At 40.6% G+C, this 24637-nt stretch overlaps 1 protein-coding gene across 2 annotated transcripts; it reads left to right on the top strand.

Annotated features, from left to right (window-relative positions):
* The first annotated feature begins 4331 nt into the window (after positions 1 to 4331).
* On the top strand, positions 4332 to 24382 carry gab3 (GRB2 associated binding protein 3). 2 transcript variants are annotated; one of them, XM_014196841.3, is made up of 10 exons: positions 4332 to 4691; positions 8136 to 8445; positions 19252 to 19453; positions 19561 to 20009; positions 20218 to 20270; positions 20508 to 20757; positions 21122 to 21212; positions 21333 to 21414; positions 21795 to 21914; positions 23189 to 24382. In XM_014196841.3, the coding sequence occupies exons 1-10, from the start codon at positions 4620 to 4622 to the stop codon at positions 23303 to 23305; spliced, it is 1746 nt and encodes a 581-aa protein (XP_014052316.1). In that variant the 5' UTR covers positions 4332 to 4619; the 3' UTR covers positions 23306 to 24382. The 2 variants fall into 2 exon arrangements, with proteins under 2 accessions (XP_014052316.1, XP_014052315.1); XM_014196840.3 differs by having other exon boundaries at positions 4333 to 4691; positions 20215 to 20270.
* Positions 24383 to 24637: the final 255 nt, after the last annotated feature.

Genomic DNA, 24637 nt, shown 5'->3' with positions numbered 1-24637 from the left:
GAGAACACTGTGTTCTTGGGGGGGCCTTCAATGCTGCAGACATTTTTTGGTACCCTTCCCCAGATCTGTGCATGGACACAATCCTGTCTCTGAACTTTACGGACAATTCCTTTGACCTCATGGCTTGGTTTTTGCTCTGACATGCACTGTCAACTGTGGAACCAATATAGACAGGTGTGTGCCTTTCCAAATCATGTCCATTCAATTTACCAAAGGTGGACTCCAATGAAGTTGTAGAAACATCTCAATTATTATCAATGGAAACAGGATGCACCTAAGCTCAATTTCGAGTCTCATAGCAAAGGGTCTGAATACTTATGTAAATAAGGTATTTCTGTATTTTTTTTATATACATTTGCTAAAAAACAAATTTACCTGTTTTTGATTTGTCATTATGGGGTATTCTGTGTAGATTACACACAATACCTCATAATGACAAAGTGAAAACATGTTTTTAGAAATGTTTGCAAATTTATTGAAAAATAACTAAAGACAATTATATAAGTATTCACACCCCCGTAGGAGCACCTTTGGCAGTGATTACAGCCGTGAGTCTTTCTGGGTAAGTCTCTAAGAGCTTTCCACACCTGCATTGTGCAACAGTTGCCCATTATTATTTTTAAAATTCTTCAAACTCTGTCAAATTGGTTGTTGATCATCGCTAGACAACCATTTTCAGGTCTTGTCATAGATCTTCAAGTAGATTTAAGTCAAAACTGTAATTCGGCACTCAGGAACTTTCACTGTCTTCTTGTTAAGCAACTCCAGGGTAGACTTAGACTTGTATTTTAAGTTATGTCCTGCTGAAATGTGAATTGATCTCCCAGTGTCTGGTGGAATGGTTTTCCTCTAGGATTTTGCCTGTGCTTAGCCACATTCAGTTTATTTTTTTTATCCTGAAAAACTCCCCAGTCCTTAACGATTACAAGCATACCTATAACATGATGCAGCCACCATTATGCTTGAAAATATGGAGAGTGATACTCAGTAATGTGTTGTATTGGATTTGCCCCAAACATAAATCACTTTGTATTCAGGAAAAAAGTTACAAGTTTAGTGCCTTATTGCAAACAGGAACATTTTTCTTCTGTACAGGCTTCCTTCTTTTCACTCTGTCAATTAAAATTGTAGTCATTTAGCAGGTGTTATTATCCAGAGCAACTAGGGTAAGAGTCTTGCTCAAGAGCACATCAACCAATTGTTCACCTCTCAGCTAGGATTTGAACTAGCAACCTTTACTGTTATTGGCCCAACACTCTAACCGCTAGGCTACCTGCCACCCTAAATTAGGTTAGTATTGTGGAGTAAATACAATGGTGTTGATCCATCCTCAGTTTTCTCCTGTCACAGCCATTAAACTCTGTAACTGTTTTAATAAATCTTCTTAAGGATCAGCGTCCCGTCAACGGGACAGTTGTAAATCATGCAGCGCCTTATGTCAAGAATGCAGATTTTAGAGAAACAACAAATGTCGGTACATATAAGTGTCTTATATCGGCTGAAAGCTTAAATTCTTGTTAATATAACTGCACTGTCCAATTTACAGTAGCTATTACTGCGAAAAATGCCATGGTATTGTTTGAGGAGAGCTCCTAACAACAAAACACTTTTTTTCACGCGATAGATTTGATAAATTCACCTCTGAAGGTGAAATGTGTACTTACATTATGAAATCCTGCTCTGATTTAACATCCAAAGGGTCCTGGAGATAACATGAAGTGTCGTTTTGTTGGATAAAATCCTTTTTCATATCCTAAAAAGGTCCATATAGTATGCACAATCGATTTTGTATTTCCACTCGTTCAATTTGCAAAGAAAGGAATCTGTGAAAATCTCGCCCTGAACATTGTTTCAACGAGTCAAATCACATTCGTATGTATTCCTCAGAGATCCTAGAAGGTAACAGGACTTCACTATATCATTAGGGGTGTAGTATATCCTATAGGACACTGTATTTGGTCAGAGAGCGACGCCTTCATGGCACTCCGATGACGCGGGCAGTCATCACTTGAACGACTGTATCTTTGTCAAATAAGCACCAATGTCAAACAAAGCTAGCTAGATAGTCAATGAGCTAGGCTTTACGGTATCTGGAAAGCATGTATATGTCGTAAAATGTAGCTACTAACCTTGTACGACAGTATGCCTTTTCATTTTGGACAGAAATTATAAGAATATTCAGAGTTATGAAGTTATGAAAACTGGTTGTTTTGCAAATGTTGAACTTATAATATGGCTACTAATACTTGGAAAGCTAAATCAAAGTCCAAGTATACAGATTTTACGATATTCTTGCAGAAAAATGTAATATGAATGCAAATGTCTCCTTCACGATTTGCCCAAATGTACCTGGGGACTTCACACTAAAAGTCTTGTAGTTCACTCATTCTTCAAGTTATCCGTCTGAAACTTTGCACATACACCGCTGCCATCTGCTATCTTGTGGACACTATCGAAACCAGAGTGATGGCTAGAACTGGTACCTTTCTCTTGCATTTCAAAGATGGTTGTAGAAAAAAAACGTTTTTTTTTTTCTTTGTATATTCTTCTACCAGATCTATTGTGTTATATTCTCCTACATTCAGGTGGTACCAAGAATGTGCATATCCTTGCTTCAGGGCCTGAGCTACAGGCAGTTAGATTTGGGTATGTCATTTAGGCGAAAATTGAATAAAGGGGGCTATCCCTAAGTCACCATTGGCCTCATGGTGAAATCCCTGAGCGGTTTTCTTCCTTTCTGGCAATTGAGTTAGGAAGGACGCCTGTGTCTTTGTAGTAACGGGATGTTTTGAATCACTATCCAACATGTAATTAATAACTTCACCATGCTCAAAGGGATATTTAATGTTTGCTTTTTTTTGCCTATCTACCAATAGGTTCCTTTCTTTGCGAGGCACTGGAAAACCTCCCTGGTCTTTGTGGTTGAATCTGTGTGGGGTACAGAGATTAGGTAGTTATTCAAAAATCATGTTAAACACTATTATTGCACATAGTAAGTCCATGCAACTTATTATGTGATTTGTTAAGCACATTTTTACTCCTGAACTTATTTAGGCTTGCCATAACAAAGGGGTTGAATACTTATTGACTTTTAAGACATTTCATCTTTTCATTTTTAATTTGTACAATTTATACACATATAATTCCACTTTGACATTATGGGGTATTGTGTGGAGGCCAGTGACAAACAATCTCAATTGAATCAATTTTAAATGCAGGCTGTAACTCAACAAAATGTGGAAGTCAAGTGGTGTGAATACTTTCTGAAGGCACTGTATTTATTTTTTACAATCATTTGGCCTTAGACCAACAGCGCAGTTTTAGTAGTTGTTGTCGTTTTGTTTTTATTTTTATCAGGGAGAGGCATTCTAAACCAAAGCATGATGTCTCCTTCACTAAATTATCCTACATCGATAACCCTAGTTATTTCATTTCCCCTACAAGTAGCCTATTGTAATCAGTTCTATGTTTCAAAGTCGAAAGATTTTTGTAGAATTTACATGAAAAATGCAATACCAAGGTTTGCTATAATATTTTTCCTCTGTTAGTGCATTTAGCATGCACAAACAAAATAACAAATAAATTGTATTTTGTTATTTATTTCAAATCAAATCAAAGTTTATTTGTCACGTGCGCCGAATACAACAGGTGTAGACCTTACAGTGAAATGCTTACTTACAGGCTCTAACCAATAGTGCAAAAAAGGTATTAGGTGAACAATAGGTAGGTAAAGAAATAAAACAACAGTAAAAAGACAGGCTATATACAGTAACGAGGCTATAAAAGTAGCGAAGCTACATACAGACACCGGTTAGTCAGGCTGATTGAGGTAGTATGCACATGTAGATATGGTTGTTGTTCTAGGACTGAGGTTGTTATTTTGGTACACACTGGTATTCTGACACTAAGACATTGAACATTGCGAGGGCTGATGTGACAGATGGCTCATGAAACTCCCTCCACAGCACTTTTCAGCCAGACACAGTTCAACTACAGCTCATCCGCATGAATACTGCTGCTCTGTTTAGAAAAAAATATTCTCATGTGCTGGTATTTTCTCTGTTAACACAGACAGACAGACAGACAGACAGACAGACAGACAGACAGACAGACAGACAGACAGACAGACAGACAGACAGACAGACAGACAGACAGACAGACAGACAGACAGACAGACAGACGACAGACAGACAGACAGACAGACACACACGCACACGCACACACACACACACACTCACACACATGTTCCTCTCTCTCTCTCTCTCTCTCTCTCTCTCTCTCTCTCTCTCTCTCTCTCTCTCTCTCTCACTTACTCACTCTCTCTGTCAGACCCACACAATCTGCAGACCCACACACATCTACAGACAAGCATACACACATCTCCCCCCTCTCTCTCTTCCCCTCCTTTTTCTTCCTCCCTCCCTCCCTCTCTCTCTCTCCATCTCCCCTTGTCTGTCAGTGTGATCAATGGCTTGACTTCCTCCTTTTGGTACGGCTGTAGGCTGTATACAAGAACACAGGAATCGCCTGGTGCTGCTCACAGTTTCACAGCAGCAGCAGCCATCAGTGCTAAAGACAATTATATCCAGAAAACACGCCGGATTCCCTCTGCAGTCAAGATGAGTGCAGGGGATGTGGTCTGCACTGGCTGGCTCATCAAATCTCCCCCTGAGAAGAAACTAAAGAGATACGTGAGTAGGGGAACAGGCTGGGCGGTTGCTGGCTTCTGTGCTATTGTGATGCATTATAGCCAAGCAGTAGTAGTACCAGTTCCTGCTGCAGACAAAACAGTGTGTGTGTGTGTGTGTGTGTGTGTGTGTGTGTGTGTGTGTGTGTGTGTGTGTGTGTGTGTGTGTGTGTGTGTGTGTGTGTGTGTGTGTGTGTGTGTGTGTGTGTGTGTGTGTGTGTGTGTGTGTGATTCTCAGTCATCAACACAGCTGCACTGCTATGCCGCTAGTTCACAAGATATTGTAGGTGAAATGAAGCTTGCAGAGGCATGTAGAATAATGACCATTGTATGCCTTTTTGTAAACAGTGTTTTCATGCAACCTCGCCAGTGTCTTCCTCCTCATTATAGTAGTGGCCATTACATACTGTAGAACATGCTGTTATAACTGCTGGTCATGCTGATGCGAATCATTAATGCACTGTGAAAATAGCATTTTAATTTCCTTCAGTAAATGCACATGTATTTTAAACATATCAAACTGCTTATAAACCATAATGTTTACCATTTTTTACTTTGTTTAGAATTTTATATTTTTTTGCAGATGGGTTTACCTCTTATTAATAATTCAAGTGTATTATACTGTAATGTTAACATGTCTGGATTAGCATGTTTGACCAAAAGTGAACTGGGACAAGTGCCTGGCAATCTGCAATGTTTCTGTAGGGTCATGTGAGAATGTTGTTGTGTAGGGAGGAAAGGGGGAGGCCACCCATTCTGGGATGTGTGTTGAGACTGTTGGCCTCTCATTCTGTGAAATTTGGGTGTGTATTGCAAAACATGGGAAGTACTGTCGCTGCCAAGCAGTACAAAATGACCCGACAGGCAGAAATTACCAGGCTTTATGATGGCTGTTTGCACTTCCTCTCTACAGAGTAGAGAGGACGATGGCTTTTCTGAAAACTAGCACAGATTAAGGGGGCAGTGGTAATTCACTGGAAAGAGAGTCACATCAGAAATACTATTTGGTGGAAAATAGTTTGAGGGCTTTGTGGAGGACACAGACAAACAGGAAGGACAATGTTTCCCTTTGCAAGGACCAGACTAACCATACACAAGAGAAAAGTGTGTGGGCATACATTGGACTCATCACTAACCACACATAGCAAGTGAAGGCCCAGAGCAGCTAGCTTTTATAAACACTGATGATGAGACTCAGAGAGTGAAAGTCACAGACAGTTTCAATTCTCCAACACACAGAGGTCACAGCTAGCATTGCCAGTGGCCCATAAGTTAACATACATAAGTACATAAGTTAACCACATTTAAATTAAAAAAAGACAATGCCCACGTAAGGGTAAACAAAACAAATGAAAGGATCTGTAGAGGTAAAATAGTTCAATGTTTTAATTTTCTTCATAACACAATAATTGTGTGACATTTTATAAAAAATATCATGGGGAAACATGTTCCAAACAAAAATGGTATGGTTTAAAAACATCACTCTCAATAGAATAGGCCTAGTTTATTTTCCAGCAGAGTTGAGTTCGCACTCAATAATGCCATTATCACCACAACAAGGAAGTGTTTTTACGCATGATTCTGTAGAGGTTTCTGGAGTGTGAGGATATTTCCCGTTAGGGTTTTTTTGTATTGTTTTTATTAGGGATCCCCATTAGCTGCAGCCAAGGCAGCAGCTACTCTTCCTGGGGTCCAAACACATTAAGGCACTTACATCACAAATAAAACCAAAGATAAAACAGTACATCACATAACATTATTACACCACTACATATCTAGAATACAAAATGTATAACACCCCCATACAACAATATTACAATGTACGTGTGTGTAGAGTGCGTGTGCCAGTGTGTGCATGCGTATGCATGTGTTAATTATTCTCACATCATGCATTTTAAATATGCTTTGACATACTGAACATGCAGCACTGATGATGAACATGAGCTGCCCTACTCTCTGTATCCGTGTCCTCTTTCCTAGCACTGTGTAATGCAAATGAGGATTTACAACTTGTTCACTGTTTATGATTGATTTGAATATGAGTGTGGGCACAACAAGACAGAGTTTTGTTTTCAGACAAACGTTCTGAGCATGTTCATAACTCTCTTATAAGATCATCACAAAGATAAACAATATAATCCTGCGACTGGCGGCTGGTGGGTTATAGCACACACTTCCTTAGTCAACTGAGATAGGAATAATAGTGTAACACAGACAACTACAAAAAGTGTGCTAATACCACTGCCTCTTCAAAACAAATCACAGTTCTTCTTTATGGTAGGTTGTTTCATCAAATGTACTCTCAAAGCTCAAAAACAGCTATGATTTCATTTCAGACCATCCAGTGTTCCATGACAACAGATGTATGACAGGTAGAATAATGCATGAATCACCTGAATACTGAATTTATTAGTCAACGGTATAAAATGTACAACCACTGCTAAAAAGGTGGTATTGGAAATGGCTTTAAATAGTACATGGGTGAAGTTTGAAGAACAGACATAGTAGGCCTATGGAAGTCAGTCATGAATATTTGACGGTTAGTATATAGATGGACATATGACTCATAGCCCATGTGAGTGACCATGAGGTCATCACGATCATGACCAACATTTTTAAGTACTTCAGATAGGCCTACTTATTCAGTATCAAAATGAAGAGAGACAGTTAAGCATCAAATTCTCATAGCATTACTGAAAACAAAACCCCTCCTATACTAATCGGTATCCATTCTGGCATGAAAAACTTCAGCAGAAAAAGAGGTTGCCTTTTTAATCTTCCCCAATATGTTAGTGACCCACACTGCAGTACAATTAGCTTTTTGTTCGTGTCAGACCTTCTCTTCTACATAGAATTAACTTCCTCTTCTCAGCACTTCTGGGAAACGTTGTTGTCAGTTCCTCACAACAACCGTACCAAAAGCAAGAAAAAGGGTGTTGTCTATAGCTGTGGTAAATTAAGGTTGTGTTGCTAAATGAACGTGGTCAGAAGAGCAGTGATACATTTTCCATGACTAAAAATGTATGTTCCCCGGTGCATTGCGTGTGACATAAACTGATTGACACAGGTCACAATGCTGGAAACAAAATGAGGATAAAGACAGTGCTTTGTACAAAGAATCTTTAGCCACAGTCAGGGACATAAAATAGTTCCCATTTTTCTGTATTGAGCTACCATGTTAAAATGTTTCACTGATGGTTCTGTTGATAAACTATGAAATAAACATTGATATAGAACAACAACATTCTATTGCTGAGGTCATGGTTGAACCTAAAGTCACATAAAAATACACCAACCATTATTACCAACCAAATATTTCTAAGGTTACTAACCAACTAAGGCAACTAGTCTACATATGTGTGCAGAATAATTGTATTACATTGATTTGTCTATAAGTACAAGGTGCAACAGTACAGTATGTTAATCTGCGGAGTTCCCTGTCCCCTAGGCATGGAGGAGACGTTGGTTTGTTCTTCAAAGAGGACGTATGAGTGGGAACCCAGATGTGTTGGAGTACTACCGAAACAAGACCTCAAAGAAGCCCATCCGCACCATCGACCTGAGAGAGTGTGAGGTTCAGATGCAGACGGAGCAACGCCTGGTCAAAAGGGAGTTCCAGAACCAGCACCTCTTTGTTGTCAAGACGTCGTCTCGCATGTTCTACCTGGTGGCCAAGACTGAGGAGGAGATGAACAGTTGGGTCAGTCAGATCAGGGAGATCTGTCACTTTGGACCTCTGAGAATGGATGATGGGACAGGTAAGGAACTCGCACGGAGACACAGTTCATTACAGTTACAGTTTAAGCGCCTTGGGTGTGAGAAATGCGCTTTACAAATTAAATTAATTATTAGTATTAGTTACAAAATCACATTTATGTGTTCAATTTCAACAAAGAATATAGAGAAACATAGTTTGGTATTCAACTATTGTTGGAGGCTTTCATCCTATGACAGAGTAGTCATGTAGGCATGTTTATTAAGGAAGGCTATATAAATTCAAGACTGAGATAACATACCATTTAGGTGGTAATCTGATGATGACTGGTAAATCAATGAGTGGACAATATTAATTTGTCATGTGCAGTTTTGCATTGCATTTAAAGGAGATGTTTCAATCATTACTGCTGCAAGACAAGTGTTATACGGCCTCTAAAGTTTTGGGCCGATAAAGTTATTGGGCTCAAGAAATGTACTAATGTCACTTATGCAATGACATTGAAATACATAGGATTTATTGATGGTAAACAATTTTATGAATAGTATGAGCAGAATATATTTAATTTAACCGGGAAAGGCTCTGGAGGTTATAACCTGTTTTGCAAAGGGACCCCGATGTACAGTGCATTTGGAAAGTATTCAGATTAAATCGTTTTTTACCCTCATAAATCTGAACGCAATACCCCATAATGACAAAGAAAAACTGTTTTTTATAAATTTTTGCAAATGTATTCAAAATAAAAACGGAAATATCACATTTACATAGGTATTCAGACCCTTTACTCAGTACTTTGTTGAAGCACCTTTGGCATTGATTAAAGCCTCAGGTCCTTTGGGGTATGACGCTACAAGCTTGGCACTTCTACATTTGGGGAGTTTCTCCCATTCTTCTTTGCAGATCCTTTCAAGCGCTGTCAGGTTGGATGTGGAGCATCGCTGCACAGCTATTTTCAGGTCTCTCCAGAGATGCTCGATCGGGTTAAAGTCTGGGCTCTGGCTGGGCCACTCATGGACATTCAGAGACTTGTCCAGAAGCCACTCCTAGGTTGTCTTGGCTGTGTGTTTAGGGTCGTTGTCCTGTTGGTAGGTGAACTTTCGCCCGAGGCTGAGGTCCTGAGCGCTCTGGAGCAGGTTTTCATCAAGGATCTCTCTGTACTTTGCTTCGTTCATCTGTCCGTCGATCCTGACTAGTCTCCAAGTCCCTGCTGCTGAAAAACATCCTCACAGCATGATGCTGCCACGACCATGCTTCGCCATAGGGATGGTGCCAGGTTTCCTCCAGATGTGACGCTTGGCATTCAGGCCAAAGAGTTTAATCTTGGTTTCATCAGACCAGAGAATCTTTTTTCTCATGGTCTGAGAGTCCTTAAAGTGCCTTTTTGCACAATCCAAGCAGGCTGTCAGGTGCCTTTTACTGAGGAGTGGCTTCCGTCTGGCCACTCTACCATAAAGTCCTGAATGGTGGAATGCTGCAGAGACGGTTGTCATTCTGGAAGGTTCTCCCATCTCCACAGAGGAACTCCGGAGCTCTGTCAGAGTGACCATCGGGTTCTTGGTCACCTCCTTGACCAAGGCCCTTCTCCCTCGATTGCTCAGTTTGGCAGGTATGGTGGTTCCAAACTTCTTCCATTGGAGGCCACTGTGTTCTTGGGGACCTTCAATGATGCAGAGATTTTTTGGTACCCTTTCCCAGATCTCTGCCTTGACACAATCCTGTCACAGAGTTCTATGGACAATCCCTTTGACCTCATGGCTTGGTTTTTGCTCTGCATGCACTGTCATCTGTGAGACCTTATATAGAAAGGTGTGTCCCATTCCAAATCATGTCCAATCAATGGAATTTACATCAGGTAGACTCCAATCAAGTTGTAGAAACATCTCATGGATCAGTGGCGATTTTAGCATGTATATCTTGGTGGGGCAAACTCCCCACATTGCCAGCAAAGCCACTACACAGCACAACACAACACTAAACAATAGATGAATTGCACTATAAAGTGACAAATGGTGCCAACAAACTGTTAGGGCCTACATAAAGATGTCCCAATCTTTTCAGCACCATGTAGTGAATCCTTACCACTGCTACACCTGGCTATCATCAGAGCCTTTTCTGGCAGCGAAACAGATTAATTTACAGTATTTAAAAAAAAACATAGCTGAGAAGACTGATTTGCTTAAACAAATGTGGTTTCTACCGACAATTGAGATGTACAAACTATGACATAAGGGGACGAGGAGCAGATAAGAGTGAATCTGTAATTTGGATTAAGACATTAATGAGCGAGCTAGGATGAACGTAGTCAATATTTAAAAAAATTCTGCACTTTTGAAATGTACAGCGACAGAATTCAGAACGTGGGCCATTCTTACAGTATTCTCCCTGTACACCAAGTCAGAACCGTAGGATAAATAAAGTGGGCATATAAGCAGACAATGAAAGCTCTTACAATATTCAATGATTACATTTCTCTAAAACAGGCCATAGGCTACATGTGTACCACCAAATCAGAATAGTAGGCTAAATTATGATGGGGAAAGGGACCAAACCCTCCCCTAACCCGGACATCGCTGGGCCAATTGTGTGCCGCTTCATGGGTCTCCCGGTCACAGCCGGCTGTGACATAGCCTGGGATCGAACCCGGGGCTGCAGTGGCGCCTTAGCACTCATTGTTTAATTTGTGATTTCCAATTTGTTGTGTAATGTTTATGTCCAATGGCCGATGAGCACTGAAACATTTTATCTATATTTTCTCTTCATATGACAAGGATTGAAAAGGATTTGCCAGTAGATTGCCAACCTGATGCATGATGATGACTCCTTTTTGAAAGTATGATATTGACATGATCAGTCTAATCAAAGCTGCGGTAGATATATCTGTGGCCAATGACTTTGAGCATTCTTGGATGGGCACTTCTAATTTAAGTCTATGCCAGCACCCAAGGGGCTTGAATGTTCGAGCTCTAACCGTACATTTTGCAGTGACGTAGTGTCTCAAGAAAGCAAAAAAGAGACGTTTGTCCGTGGCTTTATTAACTCAATTATGCAAACTGACATGTGACATGTTTTTAATGCCAAAATAACATGCAAAACAGGCACACAAAAATAAATGATATATATGTTTTTATAGCTAAACAGGTGTGGCTCAAAACAGGTGGGGTTCTGCCCTACCTGCCATGAATGACACGTCACCACTGTCAAGGATGATCAATGGAAACAGGATGCACCTGAGCTCAATTTCGAGTCTCATAGCAAAGGGTCTGAAAAAATGTTGCTTCGTCATTATGGACTATTGTATGTAGATTGATGAGGACATTTTTATTTAATCCATTTTAGAATAAGGATGTAAACTAACAAAATGTGGGAAAAGTTAAGGGTCTGAGTACTTTCCGAATGCGCTGTACACGCATGGGCAGCACACACAGCTTTTGGCAACTCGAACCTTCAGCTCCCTCCACAGATTTTCTATGGGATGAAGGTCTGGAGACTGGCTAGGCCACTCCAGGATCTTAATGTGCTTCTTCTTGAGCCACTCCTTTATTGCCTTGGCCGTGTGTTTTGGGTCATTGTCATGCTGGAATACCCATCCACGACCCATTTTCAATGCCCTGGCTGAGGGAAAGAGGTTCTCACCCAAGATTTGACGGTACATGGCCCCGTCCATCGTCCCTTTGATGCGGTGAAGTTGTCCTGTCCCCTTAGCAGAAAAACACCCCCAAAGCATAATGTTTCCACCTCCATGTTTGACGGTGGGGATGGTATTCTTGGGGTCATAGGCAGCATTCCTCCTCCTCCAAAAACGGCGAGTTGAGTTGATGCCAAAGAGCTCCATTTTGGTCTCATCTGATCACAACACTTTCACCCAGTTGTCCTCTGAATCATTCAGATGTTCATTGGCAAACTTCAGACGGGCATGTATATGTGCTTTCTTGAGCAGGGGGAACTTGCGGGCGCTGCAGGATTTCAGTCCTTCATGGCGTAGTGTGTTACCAATTGTTTTCTTGGTGACTATGGTCCCAGCTGCCTTGGGATCATTGACAAGATCCTCCCGTGTAGTTCTGGGCTGATTCCTCACCGTTGTCATGATCATTGCAACTCCACGAGGTGAGATCTTGCATGGAGCCCCAGGCCGAGGGAGATTGACAGTTCTTTTGTGTTTCTTCCCTTTGCAAATAATCACACCAACTGTTGTCACCTTCTCACCAAGCTGCTTGGCAATGGTCTTGTAGCCTTGTGTAGGTCTACAATCTTGTCCCTGACATCCTTGGAAAGCTCTTTGGTCTTGGCCATGGTGGAGAGTTTGGAATCTGATTGATTGATTGCTTCTGTGGACAGGTGTCTTTTATACAGGTAACAAACTGAGATTAGGAGCACTCCCTTTAAGAGTGTGCTCCTAATCTCAGTTCGTTACCTGTATAAAAGACACCTGGGAGCCATAAATCTTTCTGATTGAGAGGGGGTCAAATACTTATTTCCCTCATTAAAATGCAAATCAATTTATAACATTTTTGACATGCGTTTTTCTGGATTTTTTTGTTGTTATTCTGTCTCTCACTGTTCAAATAAACCTACCATTAAAATTATAGACTGATCATTTCTTTGTCAGTGGGAAAACGTACAAAATCAGCAGGGGATCAAATACTTTTTTCCCTCACTGTACACGCACGCACTCACCTACCTAAATGTTGTAGCAATAATCAAATCATTTTGCAGAGAGATTCTGAGTGTTAAAGTTTTTTTCAATCACTTTCATGCATTTTTCCCTAGTGTGTGGTACATTTTTCACTAGTGTGGGGTACAACTCTTTGTACAACAATCTAAACAGATAATCAAAATGACTCATGTTTCAAAACTAATTTTCAGTTGACTAAGTACAGATGTAGGATCTTAATTTGATCACCCTGTTGCAGGATCTTTCTTACAATGCAGGACGTTTAAAACTTGTAGTGTATTTGAGTTTTAAAAAGGCTTCTGAAGTTTGTACCTTCCACTTAGAAATTTCTGACTTGATTTTCCCTTACGAAAAATGTATCAACCCCTACAAAGATGTTCATTAATTATAATCTACATAATAATTCACATTTTCTGTTGCTAAAGAATTATTTTCCTGATGTAGCAAATTGTCTCAAATTAAGATCTTACATCTGTACAACAAACAAATTCACAAAGTCACTTGTTCACTGCATCAAATAACTCTTTCAATATTCAAGTATTTTCTTTTCACAATGCAATATTCACATTAATTTTTATATGATTACCTTGTCATTTGATAACAGTACATTTAAATGTCACTTAATCAAACGTCTCAAAACAGATAACTCCTGTACTGAACCAAAATAATACAGTGCCTATTTTACATACACCGAACAAAAAAATAAACGCAACATGTAAAGTGTTTCATGAGCTGAAATAAAAGACCCCAAAAATGATCCATACGCACAAAAAGCTTATTTTTTCTCAAATTTTGTGGACAAATTTTTTACATCTCTGTTAGTGACCATTTCTCATTTGCCAAGATAATCCATCTACCTGACAGGTGTGGCATGTCAAGAAGCTAAAATGTGCAGTTTTGTCACACAACACAATGCCACAGATGTCTGAAGTTTTGAGGGGAGTGTGCAATTGGCATGCTGACTGCAGGAATGTTCACCAGAGCTGTTGCCAAAGAATTGAATGTTCATTTCTTTACCATAAGCCGCCTCTAACATCGATTTAGAGAATTTGGCAGTACGTCCAACCAGCTCACCACCACAGACCACGTGTAACCACGCCAGCCCAGGACCTCCACATCCAGCTTCTTCCCCTGTAAGATCGTTTGAGACTAGCCAACCAGACAGCTGATGAAACTGTGGGTTTGCACAACCGAAGAATTTCTGCATCAACTGTCAGAAGCCGTCTCAGGGAAGCTCATCTGCGTGCTCGTCGTCCTCACCAGGGTTTTGACCTGACTGCAGTTTGGTGTCGTAACCGACTTCAGTGGGCAAATTCTCATCTTAGATGGCCACTGACACACTGGAGAAGTGTGCTCTTCACGGATGAATCCTGGTTTCAACTGTACCTGGCAGATGGCAGACAGCTTGTATGGCCTCGTGTGGCAGAGCTATTTGCTGATGTCAACGTTGTGAACAGATTGCCCCATGATGGAAATAGGTTTATGGTATCAAATCAAATCAAATTTATTTGTCACATACACATGGTTAGCAGATGTTAATGCGAGTGTAGCAAAATGCTTGTGCTTCTAGTTCCGACCATGCAGTAATATCTAACAAGTAATATAACCTAACAATTTCACAACTACCTTATACACACAAGTGTAAAGGAATGAATACGAATATGTACATAAAAATATATGAGTGAGTGATGCCCAAACGGCATAGGCAAGATGCAGTAGATGGTATAGCATATGAGATGAGATGAGTAATGTAGGGTATGAAAACATTATATAAAGGGGCATTGTTTAAAGTGGCTAGTGATACATTACATCAAGATGGCAAGATGCAGTAGATGGTATAGAGTACAGTATATACATATGAGATGAGTAATGTAGGGTATGTAAGCATTATATAAAGTGGCTAGTGATAAATTGATTACATACATTTTTTAATTATTAAAGTGGCTAGAGTTGAGTCAGTATGTTGATAGCGGGGTAAACAAGCAGTGGCTCGGGTGGTTGTTGTCCTTGATGATCTTTTTTGCCTTCCTGTGACATTGGGTGGTGTAGGTGTCCTGGAGGGCAGGTAGTTTGCACCCGGTGATGCGTTGTGCAGACCTCACTACCCTCTGGAGAGCCTTACGGTTATGGGCGGAGCAGCTGCCGTACCAGGAGGTGATACAGCCCGACAGGATGCTCACGATTGTGCATCTGTAAAAGTTTGTGAGTGTTTTTGGTGACAAGCCGAATTTCTTCAGCCTGTTTTTTTCTTTGTATTATCTTTTACCAGATCTAATGTGTTATATTCTCCTACATTATTTTCACATTTCCACAAACTTCAAAGTTTTTCCTTTCAAATGATATCAATAACTGCAACAAGACCATGGTGCTTGCCTACGGAGCTGTGAGGGGAACGGCACCTCCGTACCTTCAGGCTCTGATCAGTCCCTACACCCAAAGAAGGGCACTGCGTTCATCCACCTCTGGCCTGCTCGCGTCCCTACCTCTGCGGAAACACAGTTCCCGCTCAGCCCAGTCAAAACTGTTCGCTGCTCTGGCACCCCAATGGTGGAACAAGCACCCTCACGACGCCAGGACAGCGGAGTCAATCACCACCTTCCGGAGACACCTGAAACCCCACCTCTTTAACGAATACCTGGGATAGGATAAAGTAATCCTACTAACCCCCCCCCCCCCCCCAAAAAAAATAAAAATAATTATATAGATGTACTATTGTAAAGTGGTTGTTCCACTGGATATCATAAGGTGAATGCACCAATTTGTAAGTCGCTCTGGATAAGAGCGTCTGCTAAATGACGTAAATGTAAAAAAAAATGTCATGTAAATGTAATAATATGCATATCCTTGCTTCAGGTCCTGAGCTACAGGCATTTAGATTTAGAAAAAAAAAGGCACCTGGAGGGGGGTGGAGACAATCACAAAGACAGGTGTGACAAGGTGATATACACCAATAACGTTTTACTATTTATATTTAACAAAAAATGGTTTGAGATTAACTACAACATTTTGAAAAGACACTACTTACATCTGAAAAACGTGCCAAAGTGACATATTTAAAAAATTAAATATTACAAACATATAGTAAAGCGGTGGACAGAGCTGCAGTAAAATCGGATTTATTTTACCCAATTCGGTTACTTATAACTTATAGTGCCATAGGCAGGGTGATGCTTGGGTGCCAGGGTGATGCTTGAACACTTAGAAACCATGCTCTCTTGCCTTCATGTCTTTTCCACAGCTCTCCCCCTGGTTTGGAGTTAATAAGAGTTGGCAGTTGGAACATTTAGTAAAACATTGTTGCCTGTGTGGAGCAGATAGGGCAGACTACATGATATCCAGACAAAGATAAGAGATTATAGCCCAGAGGAACAGTAGCAAACCCCAGGTTTACACATAACTGGGAAAGATAACGCAACGTGAGACATTAAGTCAATGAAATTCTGAACTTGTTGACTATTCATTACACAAAAAAAGAAGAAAATCCTAAATGTATGAATGTGAACATAATTCAATCCACACACTGTGGTAAATCCATTGTGAAAGAAACACACAAGAGATTGTTAATTTTTATCTGCTGTTTCATGTGCTGAAAAAATAAGAAGTTTAGGCTCTGCCTGATGTTACAGTATGAGTCTTATAAATACATAACTAATTAGAGCATTCAGTATTCATTTTTTCACAGTGTATCTCATTGTCTGTAGAAATATAAATATACAAAGCATTTATAGATCAAGCCCATGTTATCTCCCCCATACTGACACCCATACTAGGTCTTTATAACGATAATGAACTCAGTTACTGAAAGCCAAGCAGAGATGATTGCCAATGATTAAGTGAAATACTACTTAAGCAACATGTGAATGATGATAACATGGATGTTTCCTCTTATATCCTGACCATATAGATCTCACGCTCCTGTCTGCATGTCTCACTGCTCAACTAAAATAATTGTATAAGAAAACAAATAGTTATAGCTGTGTTCCACTAACCAGCACCTTGCCTCAAACATTTTCAGTAGAAAACTCAAAAATACAACTATACAGTGCATTCGGAAATGATTCAGACCCCTTGACAATTTATACATTTTGTTACTTTACAGCCTTGTTCTAAAATTGATTAAATAGTTTTTCCCCCCTCATCAATCTACACACAATACCCCATAATGACAAAGCAAAAACGGTTTTTTAGACATTTTGAAATATCACATTTACATAAGTATTCAGACCCTTTACTCAGTACTTTGTTGAAGCACCTTTGGCAGCGATTACAGCCTTGAGTCTTCTTGGGCATGATGCTACAAGCTTGGCACACCTGTATTTGGGGAGTTTCTCCCATTATTCTCTGCAGATCCTCTCAATCTCTGTCAGGTTGGATGGGGAGCGTCGCTGCACAGCTATTTTCAGGTCTCTCCAGAGATGTTCAATCAGGTTCAAGTCCGGTCTCTGGCTGGGCCACTCGAGGACATTCAGAGACTTGTCCCGAAGCCACTCCTGCATTGTCTTGGCTGTGTGCTTAGGGTCATTGTGCTGTTGGAAGGTGAACATTCACCCCAGTCTGAGGTCCTGAGCGAGCTGGAACAGGTTTTCATCAAGGATCTCTCTGTACTTTTCTCCGTTCATCTTTCCCTCGATCCTGACTAGTCTCCCAGTCCCTGCATTTGAAAAACATCTCCACAGCATGATGCTGCAACCACGATGCTTCACCATAGGGATGGTATCAGGTTTCCTCCAGACATGATGCTTAGCATTCAGGCGAAAGAGTTCAATCTTGGTTTCATCAGACCAGAGAATCTTGTTTTTCATGGTCTGAGAGTCCTTTAGGTGCTTTTTGGCAAACTCCAAGCAGGCTGTCATGTGCCTTTTACTGAGGAGTGGCTTCCAGCTGGCCACTCTACCAGGAAGGCCTGATTGGTGGAGTGCTGCAGAGATGGTTGTCCTTCTGGAAAGTTATCCCATCTCCACAGAGGAACTCTGGAGCTCTGTCAGAGTGACCATCAGGTTCTTGGTACCTCCTTGACCAAGGCCCTTCTCCCTCGATTGCTCAGTTTGGCCAGGCGGCCAGCTTTAGGAAGAGTCTTGGTGGTTCCAAACTTCTTTAATTTAAGAACGATGGAGGCCACTGTGTTCTTGGGGACCTTCAATGCTGCCGACATTTTTTGGTACCCTTCCCCAGATTTGTGCCTCGACACAATCCTGTCTCGGAGCTCTACGGACAATTTCTTCTACCTCATTGTTTGGTTTTTGCTCTGACATCCACTGTCAACTGTGGGACCTTATATAGACAGGTGTGTGCCTTCCAAATCATGTCCAATAAATTGAATTTACCACATGTGGACTCCAATCAAGTTTAAGAAACATCTCAAGGATGATAAATGGAAACAGGATGCACCTGAGCTCAATTTCGAGTCTCATAATAAAGGGTCTGAATACTTATGTAAATAAGCTATTTCTGTTTCAAATTTTTTGTAAATTTGCTAAAAATTCAAAAACCTGTTTTCGCTTCGTCATTATGGACTATTGTGTGTAAATTGATGAGGACATTTATATTTAAGCCATTTTAGAATAAGGCTGTAAACTAACAAAATGTGGAAAAAGTTAAGGGTCTGAGTACTTTCCGAATGCGCTGTACACGCATGGGCAGCACACACAGACGCAAAATATGTACTGTATATGGTTTGGAGAAGTTAAGAATGGTCTTTATTTTTTTCCATATTTAAACTGCCTGGTCTTTTTTCTTCTCATTCTTATGTTTTATGGTGCTGGTGAGATAATGTTTATATACATGTCACATGTTTATACAACGTATAACATGTTTATACATACACAGGTGTTGTGATTATATTGTACCATAGTGGATGTTTTAGGGGGTTGCTCAGTCTGAATAGCTTTATGGTAGGGGCTTTGTTTACGGTAAAGGGGCATGGACAAGAGCAAAAGCATTTAAAGCACTGCTCAAATTTATTCCACTGCCACCTGCTGGAGATCATTGACAACTACGTCTCAGAGATCACATTTGTCAAGAGAGATCAGGATTCCTGTTTGACTCTGGCCTAGTGAATGTAACATTATCCTGAGCCAGCTCAGAACTAATGTAGAAACTATGGATTTCTTCTCTCTTTTCTCTCTATTCCTTATATTCTCTCTCTCTTGCTCTCTCCCCACATATCTGTTTTTTCAGAATCAGAGGAAGGTTTTTCGCACAACCCAACCTCCCAGCAGCCTTCACCTGCTCTCTCCCGAAATATGTCATTCACTTCCAACCCTGACTTCATGGCCTATGGCAACAGCAGAGTTGAGATGCCCAGCCTGATGAATCCCAACCATCCAATGGACTACCTCTTCCTCTCACAGTGTGAGACAGGGAGGTTCAGAATCTTTAGGTATGTAGCCTATACCTCTCAAACCTCAAACTGGACACCATATCCACACATTGTTTTAATGATGATAAACGATAGGCACTGTATTTTCCTTTTTCTTTCTTTTATAGATGTGACAGCTTTTCAAACTCTGAGCGATCTCTGGAACAGAATTCATCAGACGCTACTACAGAAGATGTCTTCTCTTCACCTGATCCTTCTTGGTCTCCCTTTCCCCACACTGGACCATCTCCGTCCCCCTTCCCCCACATAAGGATGCATGATCCTCCTTTCAGCGCCCCATGTGGCCCCACGTCATCCTCTTCCTCTCCTCGAAATCTCAACCGTACACCCGACATCTTCCAGTTTGACAAGCCATATTCTTCTGCCATATTGGAGGTAACTACTGATGGACTAACTCCCCCTCCTCTGCCCCCCAAGTCTATCCACCTCTCCGAGCACCTTATTGATGAGTGCTCTCATAGGCCTCTGGATGGGGTTGGGCAGCAGCTCACAGGCCAACCTGCACTCATCCCCCGGAGGATCTCTCTGTCAGGCCTGCCAGACCACTTCAGAAGAGGTACAGTATATAACCAGCAGAGTCCTTCAGTCTAGGCCCTTCATACCTGGCTCCATAAACTGGTATATATTATACGGTATATGTAATATATACAGTCAGCACATGTATTGATTCTGACCAATCATGTTTCCAACCACACAGTGTCATTTATTCTGTTATATAACATCACAACCGCCTTCATCAGCGATATTTCTGTCTAATCTAGAAGACATTGATGGGAGTGCACTGAGGAGCAGGAACAAAAGGCTCAGTCTTAATTTGGTAAGAACACATGTACTTGCAATTGATGGGAATTGATGGGCATTTTCAATACTACAAAATGTTTTGGACATAATGTTGTTGGACAGTTCATAGCAGGTAATAATTGTTAACTGTCATTTTTTGCCTTCTTGAATGTCAAACAACAATACAGGATTTACAAGAGACCTTTCTACATCATTATAAGCCATGGTCTACGACACATTTCCAAGTTGGTCTGGTCTTGTTGTCTTTTTGCAGCCACGTTTCATTGCCACTCAAAGTCCAAACTGCCACGAGGACTCGTACGTGCCTATGGCCTCTCCACCTGTCTGTGTTGGTGAAGGTGTATCGGACGGCTACATCCCTATGAGCCCCACTACAATCAGCTTCCTCAAGGCTAATGGCAAAACAGAGGCCCCTCTCGCTCCCACCCCCTTTCCCACTGCAGGTCTACCTGGGGATTTAGAACCACCTCCAATCAACAGGGATCTCAAACCACGCAGGAGAGGTAATGAGCAAAAAGGAAGGAAAAAGTCCTGTCTAAAGGGCTACATAATCTATTCAATCATCGTACTCAGTAGAGGAAGCATAAAAAATGCTTTCATAAGCATCTATTTTGCTGAAAGCAAAATTAATAAGGTTTTACATTCTATTGAACCTTGTGACTCCCACAAGACCCACTATTGGATACATGTCTTTGTCTGTGAAAGTCTTCTTTTGAGACAGTATTTGCAGTATGGCTCTTTTTGAAATATTGCTATTGCAACACAAATGCCCTTTGTTTGGAGAAAAGTAGACCTGATCATTATTGTCCAATAGAGAATTTGAGGGTTGCTTGCCTCATCTCACCATGTTGTTTCTCTGGTTCGCAGCCCGGCCTCCACCACTAGACCTGAGGGGCCTGTCCACTATAAGAGAATGTCCAACTCATATGCCTCTGATCAGAACCATGACAGAGCCAGGGTGAGTCAGAGATATAACTATATCCACCCTGAACTCTCAGCTCTCTGAAATGAAAAAAGGAGGAAAAAAATGGATTAATTTGTTTGTGTGTGTTGGTATGTTTGTTTGTGTTGTTCCCAGAAATTCACTGCAAGTCCTACTGGAGAGAAGACAAGGACAACTGGGAATTAAAGGAGACCAAGAAGCCAGCAGCATTCCAACAGTAAAGTTACCTTCTGCATGTATATTGACATCACAAATAGTTATACATATAAACTTTCATTTCCACAATCTTCAGAGAGAGAAAAAAGTACCCTAGTCACTGTATAGGTAGACTGCTTTTCTCCCCTACCATGAATAATTCAGCATTTGTGTCTAAACTCAGAGTTCCAAACTGCCTAACGCAAAGGAATAAAGGTTTGATCATCACAATTATGAATTAATGTTTGCAGTACCAAGAAAGGCTTAAAATATGACAATTGATCTTCACCTGAAACTAGCGATACAAATGGAAAGTGTTCAGTATTGGTGGACCATATGACAACATATTCAGAGATGAATATGAAGTGAGCCTCATTGTAAGTGAGATTACTTTAATTTCAGGAGTCAAGGCAGCTGTTCTTCTCTACAAACGAGGGAGCCACCCAGCCGTGGCTTAGGAGATCAAACCTGGACTACCTTTCACTGGATTTCAATTCCGCATCTCCGTCTCCTGTGCAAAAGGTAAGCTTGATTGAATAAATAGAGGTCAAATTGTCGGAATGGGTTTGTCTCCAAAGCAAGACATGGAATCAATTCAACCATTTAACAGCATTAGAAGTGCCTGTCTTTCACTTTGAGCTGCCACTGGCAGCTTTAAGGACTTCAAATTACAGTCATCATCCACTGCAATTCCCTCTGGTCATTCTAGTGTGTGGGCAATTACTTTTTAATTGGAAAATCCCCTGTACAGTAATACAACTTTGTCTCTGCATGGTTAATTGATACACATGATAGTAGACAGATTGGTGTCATACATTTTCATTATTGCTACTATTACCAATCTAGGGGAATAATCTGACATTTGTTGCTTTGCTCACTCTTATCGTTCAATCTCCAATTGAATGTGTCATGCGCCTGTATCTAGGCAACGGGTCCTTGGGTGATTCCTTATCTGTATTCTGTATGTGACATTTTCTTGAAGTGCCACTTTTGCATTGACTCGTATGTTAGAAATCAAGCCAAATTATTGGTCTGTCACCATCTGAGCAGGGGTGCAAAATAGGTTTTCATTTAAATAGTATTTGAAACCACACATACTGGTCAGACTTTAAAACAGTGAACAACATACATACATTCTATGTATCATTTCATTTGTTTGGCTTTATTGTCCCATCTTCCATCTGGATTCAATAGCCCAGAAGTAAACAATACATTACATTGTGGTTTTGGCTCAAATTCAAGCAAATGTGTGATAACAATGAAATAGCACTTGCAGGGTGTAGCTGTGTCCATTTCCATGGTAATGAATCAGGCAGCTGCATACTGTGAGACAATAATGTCAGTGACTCATTGTTTTGGTGACAAGTCATTCACTCTCAATCTGCAAAAGACATAGCGAAAGGAATACTAATGCTTTCCTTCAGTCTGAAGCATAGGGGACATATTACATGCAACTATAAGACTGCATTATAGCCACTGAATAACTGACAAAACAGCATCAATTTAAAATAGGTTTTCACTTTATGGGAAGGGGAGAAAGGTAATCTATGTACATTTACATTTTAGTAATTTAGCAGATGCTCTTTTTCAGAGCAACTTACAGTGAGTGCATACCTTAAGTACTTTTTCATACTGGTCCCCGTGAGAATCAAACCCACAAAGTACTATGCTCCACCAACTGAGCCGCACGGGACCCCAAATGTAAGACTGGTAGTTCCATTCTGGATACAGGTTTTGATTGAATAATGTAAATACCTTAGTTTACTGTACACCAACTCTGCTGGGATTTCTTCCAGAAGCCCCTCCTTGCTGATGAACACAGGGTGGACTATGTGCAGGTGGATGAGAAGAAGACTCAGGCCCTGCAGAACACTAAGATGGAGTGGAAGGATGTCCGGCAGTCTAAAGTGTAGATCAGGTGGGAAAAAAACACGACTTTCCATTTCACAAAACAAGTGGAGCAAATGCAACATCACATACAAAATCTGTCATAAGAGATGGTAACTTACCTCAAAGAGAGCAGTTCTTCTTTCATGTACAAAATAAAAGCACTTTGAAATGCATCAGATATAAACATCTATGAGAGAAGAAAGTAGACAGTGTTGTCAAAGACAGTTTAAATAACTGGTTTGTGGTTTGGGGGCATCAAAATTCACTGTACAAATATGACATCAAAGTTACACTGTGAACGTCACTTTACCATGCACTGTGTCACAATGCTGTTTTAGTATTCAATGTTACGCAATAAAAAGGACACTGCTCATTTCTCATTCTTTTGCTGAAACAGATTGTATGGATTCTCAATACACAGGAATTCACGTATTCTGTTTTTAGATGAACAATGGTCTGAGCATAAGAGTATGTTAATCCAAATGAGCAGGTGTCTAAGTACAGGTGTATATGTAGAAGTGCAAATGTAGAGCTGGAATCCTAAAGACAAAGACATGCATTAATGCTTCTGCCCTGCACATTGCATTTGGTGTTGTTTTTTTAAGTTCTGATGCCTTGGATTGGCAGCCAGTAGGAAAAGCGCAATGCGATCTGTAATCATGTACATAGGGATTAAATGGAGTGGTATCATTCAAATAAGTCAGATGAACAGGACAAACATCTCAGACCTGATATTGTGTAACAGTACTGTGTTATTACTGTGTAAGAGGGTACCAATGACTCAAACCACAATACTTAACACCATCTCGATAGGTCAATCTACAGAAGAAAGCACAAATCACTGTGTGCCTATCGTAAACTTGGTGAGGGTGGAGAACTACCTTACAATAAACAGTCTCTTCACAAATGTCGGGAAAGCCATACAGTCTTAACTAGATGTTTCTAAAGATGGAGATGAACCCATTACTTTAGCACAAGCGGTACCATCTTCAGGTTGTGAGCTTTATTGTTTTAATGTATGCTTTAACATGTCCATGTAATGTATGCAAAGATACACATCCAAGAAGGTTTTCATGCTTTAATAAATCCCTTTTACCTGACATACAGTACATTTGTCTTTATTAAGTCATCCACAGCTGCAGTAGCAGGCTATACTACATCACTGATTAGTGTAAACAACTGAAAAGATGTTACACACGACCAGCAGGCTACCAAGTCTACCACTTCCCTAAGTAGCTAGCTGGGGGCCATAGTGCAATTATACTGTAGCTTATCCTGAAGTTGCACAGTTCCAAACATAATTTTACTCAGAAAGTCTAATGTCTTCATGTAGTCTTTTAACATACATACCTGCA

This window comes from Salmo salar, chromosome 04, assembly GCF_965601325.2.
Source record: "Salmo salar chromosome 04, fSalSal1, whole genome shotgun sequence".
NCBI lineage: Eukaryota > Metazoa > Chordata > Actinopteri > Salmoniformes > Salmonidae > Salmo > Salmo salar.
The sequence above is the reverse complement of the archived record's forward strand: the minus strand, read 5'-3'. Positions and strand labels throughout refer to the sequence as shown.